The sequence below is a fragment of the Octopus bimaculoides genome, chromosome 11 (genome assembly GCF_001194135.2).
Source record: "Octopus bimaculoides isolate UCB-OBI-ISO-001 chromosome 11, ASM119413v2, whole genome shotgun sequence".
NCBI lineage: Eukaryota > Metazoa > Mollusca > Cephalopoda > Octopoda > Octopodidae > Octopus > Octopus bimaculoides.
In genome coordinates this window covers 55,364,396-55,373,597 of record NC_068991.1, presented here as the reverse complement: position 1 = coordinate 55,373,597, position 9,202 = coordinate 55,364,396, and the positions used below count along the sequence as shown (strand labels likewise).

At 36.3% G+C, this 9,202-nt stretch overlaps 1 protein-coding gene across 2 annotated transcripts in view; it reads right to left on the bottom strand.

Annotated features, from left to right (window-relative positions):
- LOC106870696 (uncharacterized) overlaps positions 1 to 9,202 on the bottom strand; it is a 39,268-nt gene that overhangs the window by 21,904 nt on the left and 8,162 nt on the right. The window contains exon 2 of one of the 2 annotated variants that reach the window (XM_014916859.2): positions 5,482 to 5,715. The exons of the other annotated variant lie outside the window; for it this stretch is intronic. Coding sequence (XP_014772345.1) covers positions 5,482 to 5,691 — 210 coding nt within the window. The 5' untranslated portion in view covers positions 5,692 to 5,715. The remainder of the gene's footprint in view (positions 1 to 5,481; positions 5,716 to 9,202) is intronic. 2 annotated transcript variants of the gene reach the window in all.

The window sequence follows — 9,202 nt, the reverse complement described above, 5'->3', positions numbered from 1 at the left end:
ACTGTTTTCACTTTGCTAAAGATTTTCTACTATTTTTGAATAGAACTTATTTTCGATAATTTCAATTGATTTTAATTGATTTAAATTTCTTTTCTATTTGAAAATTGGTTATGAAACACGTGTAATCTTTTTATTATATTTATCTTATGATATTTACTTTACTTTATATTATACTCATTTATTGTGCTTTTAATTATAAATTTTTCTATATGTGATAGTGGATTTTCATCGATGAGTTCTTGAAAATTGGTTATTTTCCCTAAAACTATATATATATATATATATATATACACTTAACTGTCACTAAAATGTGACAGAGAGTGCAGGGAGCACCAGCATTGCTAGAAATAAGAGTCAAAGAACTCTTTAGCCACAAAAAGCACATTTTCTATTTACTGACAGGGGATTTCTATGGTAAAATTAATATATACTGATTGGATAGAATTTAGTTTCACCACCCATTATGGATTATGAGCATTAAATTTCATGCAAAATTGACATGCCAATCTAATGCCTCTTAATTGCAATGGGGAGGTTGTTTCCCCTGTCAGAAAATTGAAAATGTGCTTTCTGTGGCTAAAGAGTCCTTTGACTCTTATTTCTAGCAATGCCAGTGCTCCCTCACCCTTTGTCACATTTTAGTGACAGTGAATTATTTCCTTTTTTGGTTTTGAATTGTGTCTAGCCACTTTAATCCTTTTGCGTGTGTGTGTGTGTGTGTGTGTGTGTGTGTGTGTGTGTGTTTGCGGGTGTGTGTGTGTGCATTTGTGTGGGTGTATGTAATTGTTCTAATGTCTACTTTTACATATATGCATGGGCTAGACACAATTCATTGAGACAGATTTCCTATGGCCAAATACCCTTCCTGTTACCAACCTTCAGTTCTTTCCAAGCAGGGTAGCACTTCCCCATGACCAGGTATGTTTATATGGGAGATTAAAAAAAAATAACAACGCATGTCTGACTGACATTTAATGTCAAGAAGGCACAAATATGAAATACGCACAACATACACAGGTGCACACATACATATAGTGTGCTTCATTCTGTTTCTGTCTACCAAATTTCACTCATAAGGGTGGATGAAAAAATTGCCACTAACTTGGCTAGCTTTGTATGGGTTCTGAAGAACAAGTACACGCCACATACAATCAACTGGAGCACTATGGAGAAATCTATGCCATATAGAAGTGGATCAGAGAGATGCATGGCTGAAAGATCATGCACTCTTTTCAGATGCAAGAATTCCATCGTACTACTTAATTCCAGATTTGATAGTTTTAGGAAATGCCAGCACATAGGCAGGCTCTTTTTGTTGAACATAAGACTTCATCCTCTCCAAATTGAGTAGCTATCTCATAGACTTTGGTCTCCTCTCCATTACAAAGGGGATCAAGAACTTAATTTTCTCACTTTTCCATTCTTTCTTCTCATTCCAGTTTTTAATTCAACATTCTCTACATATTTTTTCCCATTTTAATCCCATGTTTTCTCATAGATGAGTGTCCTCGTTTTCAAATAGGTATATAGGCATAGGATTGACTGTATGGTAAGAAACTTACTTGCAAACCACATGGTTCTGGCTTGAATATCACTGCGTAGTACCTTGGGTGAGTGTCTTCTATTATAGCCTCAAGTTGGTCAAAGCCTTGTGAGTGGATTTGGTAGATGGAAACCGAAAAAGGCCCATTGTATATATATATGTGGTACTTATTTTAACAACCATAAAGGAATGGGCCAAACTAATTACTGCATAGAAATTAATTAGGCTTCTGTATTTATTCTGCAAATTACACTCCTAAAAATTAGGTGGTATTTATGAACAGTACAAACGTTGCAAGACTACTATGTAGGAGCTATACAACATGCTCAGCACTTCAGTTATTTTTACCTCCCAAACTGCAGCAAATCTTTTCCTCTCCTTCATTATCTTGGTGAGTAGCATCTCCATGGAGAAAACCTTCCCCTTCACTGCTCACTTTGCATTCAACTTCACACTATACACACTTGGTTCATCTCCTGCAAACCTAACCCCTTTCAATCCACCAGGATCTCGACTTTGCATACATCAATGCCAAGTACAAAAATACACTTGATTGCTTCAAACTGATACTGACAATGTCTCTTCTATTACATTCAAACATTGGATCCTATAACTTGCTCCAATACTCATCAAACCTCCTTGAAACATGTAGTAATGTGTGCTATTTTTAAGAATGGTAATTCCTCTGGCTTACCAACTTCCATTCTATTTCACTTACTTTTAATATCTTTAAGGTAACAGAGATGACCACTAACAATGACATTTTCTAGTATCTTGAAACTCTCCCCTATTTCTCTCCTCAGTGACCACCAGTGTGGTATCTGCAGAGCCAGATCTATCAGAGACCTACTCTCTTATGTCACCCATCCGTGAGATCTCATTTTAGAAAAGTTCAGGGAAAATAATCTCGTTTTTCTACACATCAGGAAAGTTCTCTGCTCTCAGGCATGTGAATCTCTTATTGTATCATCCCATTTACAAGCACAAGCCATCTCCCATCTCTTGGATCCATAGTTTTTTAGCTGATCACACAATTGTAGGCATGTGATAATGAAACTCTTATTGTCTCAATCAAATCAAATGTGTTCAGGATTCAGTTTTGTCCCCATCTCTTTTCCTTCCATATGTCAATGATCACTTGCTGTCACATTCAGCAATACCCACTCTTACCCTGATGATGCACAAACTAGACACTGCATATTAAATTTGCACTGATTCCACGTATGGAGACCTCAGTCATAACCTCCAGAGAAGCCATAGCAAGAAATAATGTCATGCTACAGCCTCAATCAGACCCCTTACAGTGGCTCTAATTGTTGAGCTTAACTATCACTGAGGATTTCTCCAGGACAAAGCATATCCTTAACATAGCTAGGACTGTATCCCAAATACTGACCCTTCTTTTCTGGGCCACAAAATATTTCATCCTCAGCAACTGCTGTCACTTTACAAAGTTTGGCTGAGTCCCACAATGGAGTTTTACTTTACCATCTGGTACAGTATTTCTTCTACATATACTGATATTTGGGACAACATTCAGAGAAAGATCTCTTGATCAACTGGTACAAAATTACTCACAAACATGCTCCTACCTTTGACACACTGGTGTACTATTTCTCTACCTTTTCTACCACTACTATAATGGCCTCTGTTCCTCAGCAATGGTCAGTGTAAATGGCTTTCCCTATGGCACTCCTCACCCAATTGTTTCTCCTTTCATCACTCATGTTATGTCCAACTCCCCAGGTGTTATGTACACCCAGTTCTTTCTCCTCACAACATCAGCCATTTGGAATTTCATCACAGTTCATGCCTTTCTTGGAGCTATTGACTTGCAACAGTCTAAACAAAGTGTTAACAGCATCAGTCTCAACAGTTGAGGAGAGAATGCAAAGATGATAAGTATCTTTTCTTCAAGACTCAGCAAATATAAACAAAAAAAAACTAGATTGTACAAGCAATAGATCCTTCATTGGTAGAAGTAGAATCTGTTGGTTATATGAATAGAAATCAGGTTGAAAAACAGTTTTTAATTTGTTTTTCAGACCAAAATGGATTGTGGTTTCCTAATGGCTATTAACAAGATATCGTAGCATTATAATATGCTAAGTATTCTTCCAATAATTGTTGAAGTAATTTCCCTCTTTCAAAGACTTTCTTCTAACAATGGGAAACAATGCAATACAATTTTAGAAATGGTGATGTAATTAACAGGAATTCTCGTCAGATCAAGTATGAGAGACAGCAAGCACAAGCTGTTGAAAAGAATCTGAGGATTTTCAGTAACTGATTAGCAACAAATCTAACAGTGCGAGATATTTTAAAGGATAACTTCTTTATAAAGACACTGTAGATTACAGATGAGACATTTGAAAAATTGTAGGTGAATAATTTTAGATGGGATGGCACAGTTCCACCCAATTTTTCTCCAGTTTGTTGGAGTAAGTGTTTAGAAATAATACCAAATATCCAAAGCCAGTGTGGTTAGCTAGGTGCTTACAATATGCTATTAGAAAAATTTACTTTTATCAACAACTGAATAACCTTCGATTCCACAGTGAAGATTTGTATATTCAACAGATGCTGGCCTGAAAATGAAATTTCATTAAAAATAAGTGTCATTAATTTTAGTTTTTAAACCTGTACTAAAAATACTACTTTCAACAGCAATAACCCAAAATATTTAGTCTTAGATTAACTCTGACCGAGAAAATGTATAAACAATGCACTCCAACTGTGGCCATCCCTTTTTTTTAAGGAATCAAATGTGTATTTCAAATTCATATTTAGTCAGCTCTGACAGATATGATCAAAAATATTTTCTTTAAATTCTTTAAAGTGTTTCAGCTTTAAAGCTTCAATCATGCTAAGGTACCACATCTATGTTTTTCAGTCAAGAACACCATTCCACAAAATACTTACTGAAGTGAGCTCATTTTACAAACCTAGTATTTTTAATAAAGAAAATAATTTTCATTAATTTCAACAACTTTAGTATCCCTCTTAGCATCCTTTCCACCAATCCTACAAAAATCAATCTCAACCAATTCCAAGAAAATGTCTCTGAGAAATTTACATGAATGAGTAACTGTTTTATCACTTATTTTCAACTCAAACATGCTGAGCTATGATTTATAGTTTTCTCCAGGTTCTTCACATTTACATGAAATTATTGCCTATTCTTAGAAGAAATATTCATTCATGCAAGTTGATCACTATGTTCCACACACATTGACATTACATTGGTTGACTATTTTCTCATAATGAATGTTGTCAACTAATGAGATCAATTATTTTTATATCTAAATTATATTGCATGCAACTTAGATTTTATTATAACATTAAAAAATTATTAATATTACAAAATTATCAACTTAAAAGATATCATTGTACGAAAAACATTATAGAATTTCTGATCCATATGCCATGGTAGAGAAGTTAAATCTAAATTACAACTTACTAGGACTGTGATGACCTGTCCCATCCTGCTGATACCAGCATACAAAAGCAAATGTACAATGACGAGAATAGCTTAACAATTTTAGTAAAGAAACAATAAAAAATTAATCAATCCTTTTCTTCCAATAAAATACAATTATTATATCCATGTGAACTCAGCTATGTTATGTTAGGATAGGGTTAAAACAGATTTGAAAGTTTGATTTCTGTTGTAAGGTATTTTATTGCATGTTCAGGTTGAGAGTACTTCAAACCATTTTGGGTAGGTTTCAATTACTCCTAACTGTCAGTTTATGCTTCCACCCACCAAAAAATAGTAGTGTTGGTATCTTACAACAAATAAAGAAGAAACAATTTGAAATCTAAATCAATCATCTGTCTAAAGAATTTTTTCCATCAGTATTAACAACTGAAAAATTTTGGTGTACCAATAGATCTTTGATCAATATACAGCTGTCACAAACAACCTTAATACTTACATATAGGCTTACAACAAATGATGCAGCAGCAGTACTTTTGGATGGAAACTCCAGATGGTAGGGGTATCTATCCCTGTAATAGCTACTCCATAATACTCTATAATTGTCTACTGAAAGACCAACTATGGAAATCATGACACAGATTATTCCAAGAGAAAAATGTAGTGCTCCTGTTATTGTTATTGTAGTGTACTTGAAACCAACAGCCATCTTTGGTGCTTGTGTGAGATGTCTCTAAAAACAAAGAGAATTTTAAAAACTTAATCATGAACGAAGTAAATGGAGCTTTTGCTGTTTTTCAAATATTCTTAACTTGCAAATATCATTAATATAAATATTATCAAGTTTATAATCTTGGAGGAAACAGGATTAAAATTAAGAAAAATAAGTAACTCAAAAACAATAGTTAAATTATTTGATCATCTGTAATTAAGGTGGTAAAGTTACACAACATTAGTACAACAGACTCTTCACTGCTGAAATAGTAAGTTCATCCATGGCACCTAGTTCTTCTCCTATTGTTGTATCTGATACTTATACCCACTGACTTTGTAATAAGCATTTTCACACAATTCTTCCTTCCTACAACTTTGACTTTTTGGTAGAATTACTTTCATACCCACATTTTCTACAGTTGCTTCTTTCTAGAAGACTAGATTATTACTAGCCATGGTTTTATGTGATCAGAAAAACTAATATTCTTAAACAGACTTATTTCCTTGAATTAAAATTCATATCATCCAAGAAGTACAACATTGTAGCAGATATAATAGTGGATGCCATGTAGGTAAAAATTTAATGGCTGTCCATAAATGATTTGCAGTAGAAGTGTTGGTGAAAACCAATCTGGATAGGGTGAAGGTGTCTATAACAAAGGTTGAAACGGAATGCTTAGTCAACACTGATGTAAATCAAAAGTAAATGTATGTGAATGTATATCATCAACATCATTGGTTGGTTGGAATTTGTTGAGGTGGGACAACCACGAATTTACTTAGCTTGATGTGTCTTTTCAAGCACAGCAAGCTGCCAAGAGCCTTGGCCCTCTGTCATCCCCTCTGTGAGTCTCAATGCCCATAGATCCTTTCTCACTACTTAATTCCACATCTTCATCATAGCATACTGGCTTCATTAGTCATTGTCCATATCTCATTGTCATGTAATATAGCTGTACATACACAGGCATCATGCAATCTGCCTTTCCCTCTGACAGAGCAACCTTTCATTACTAACAGAAGTAGTATTTCTCTGAACTTTACCAAGCCTCTATGTACTTTTAATATATAATAATTATAATAATATATCATAATAACAATATATATTCTCCGATTTAAAGCAACATTTATATATAAACAAATTGACTGAAAATGATGAGCTAGTCCTAGCCAGAATCAAACCCACATGTCAATGCTTACATGGCTGCATGCACATCTGACTGGACCAAACACTCACCCATCAATTTCAGCTATATTTATAAATAAACCAGTAGGCTTTGTAAGTTACAGAGAGAAAGCAACTATGAAGGACTATTAGTTTAATAATAACTATGATAATATAGTATAATAATAATATATATTCTCCAATTTAAATGACATTTATATATAAACAAACTGACTGAAAATGATGAGCTAACTTGTCTGAATCGAACCCACATATCAACTCTTACATGGCTACATATCATCATCGTTTAACGTCCGCCTTCCATGCTAGCATGGGTTGGACGATTTGACTGAGGACTGGTGAAACCGGATGGCAACACCAGGCTCCAATCTAATTTGGCAGAGTTTCTACAGCTGGATGCCCTTCCTAACGCCAACCAGTCAGAGAGTGTAGTGGGTGCTTTTACGTGTCACCCACACGAAAACGGCCACGCTCGAAATGGTGTCTTTTATGTGCCACCCGCGACGTACATTCAAACATCCTTGAGAGGCAGGATCCTCCTAGAGGGGATGTGGTAGGGTTTCAGAAGTTGTACGTAGAGGTTGGGGTTTTGTGAGTGCATTTTTATGCCTGTTGATGTGATGTTAAGGGCTGTAATATACAGAGCCACCCTTACACCATCCGATGGCATTACTGGGCATTACACGGGCATGGTAGCCAATGACTTCAAGGTAAGATATTCCTAGCACTTGCATTCATTTAGATTCAGGGACAGAGAGAACTTCACTTCCCTATTGTGCTTTCTCTGGAGACTTCGTGACCTCCAAGACAAAACACCCAACATCAAGTGGACTATTATTAACAGGGTGCCACTATATTCACCCAGCGCTCCTAATTACCAGCTGTGCCTCCACGAAAAATTGCATATTATCTACCAACCCACAGTATCTATCAACAAAAATATGAGGTATCATATTGCTGTCACCAGAGATAGATCCTCCTGGTAAATTTCAAGCCACTGGCTGCTGATAACCTGGATATACCTCCTTAGTACCAGCCACCCTAGGTCAGCCTGCACCAAGGTCACCACCACAAATTAACCCCTATGAACAGCATCACAAATCACCAGTCCACAACACTTCTCCATGCCTGTCTCTCTTCATACTCTCACCTCTTGTACATCATCCCTTGAGCATGACCATACGAGTATATATACTCGCGTACGCGTATGTGTGTGAACACGTATATGCAGCTGGTCATAGTATGCATGTGTACGGATGTGTGTGTGCAGGTGTACATGTGCACCCGTGCGTGTGGATGTATGTACACATGCACACTTGTGTGCTCGGGTGCATATGTGCATGGAGATAAAGGTGTGCATGCGAGTGTGTGTATGTATCCATGTGTGTATGTGTGTGTATGTATGTGCATGTGTGTGCGTATATGTGCACGTGCACATGTGTGTGTCTGTCGATGTGTATGTGTGCGTGCACAGATGTGTGAATGCACATCTAAGCATATACACACACTTGTATAAGTACGGATGCATACACGCAGATATATAGGCATATACATGTAAATATACATATATACTCCCACATATACCGTCCCTTCCTACTGTCCCCCAACCACACAATCAATTGCTTGTCCACCATGCGGTCAATTTCCTGTTCAGCAATATGGTATTTTCCAACAAATTGTTGTTGCTGAAATACCAATATTAAACCACAATACCGTGTCACCTTTCTCGACCAATCGCAGGCTAACGTTCAGTAATAAACATTGACTCTTTTCAATCGAATCCTCATTCAGACCCCAATGTCCAAAGACTAGCCACACGCTAGAAACTCAGAATATCAATGAGTCTGATCAAACTGCTTTGATCTATACATGTAATTCTCAATAAATGTGTTGAGTGCCCTTCTTTCGTTTGTCTACTCACTCATATATGTATGTATGTATGTATACACACATATATACATACACACACACACACACACACACACATATATATATAGATATATATAAGTTCAAAAAAAGACAAAAAACAATAACAAAAAAAACAACAAAGTGAGGACGTGATAAGGATAGTGTTATTAGACGCTCAGGAAAGGAAAGAGAGAGAGTATGACGTTTCGGGCAGAGCCCTTCGTCGGAAAGACGGAAAGTTCAGAGAATGGAAAAACGGAGGAAGAAAAAATTGGCACCGATGCCCACGAGGTTACATTGTGGAAGGACCGGAAGAGGAGGTGGTGGAGGAAAAGTTCTTTCTAAGACAGGAGAGTGAAAAAGGGAGGTGAATATCTGTGCGTGCGCGAGGGTCTGCAAGTGTGTGTGATAA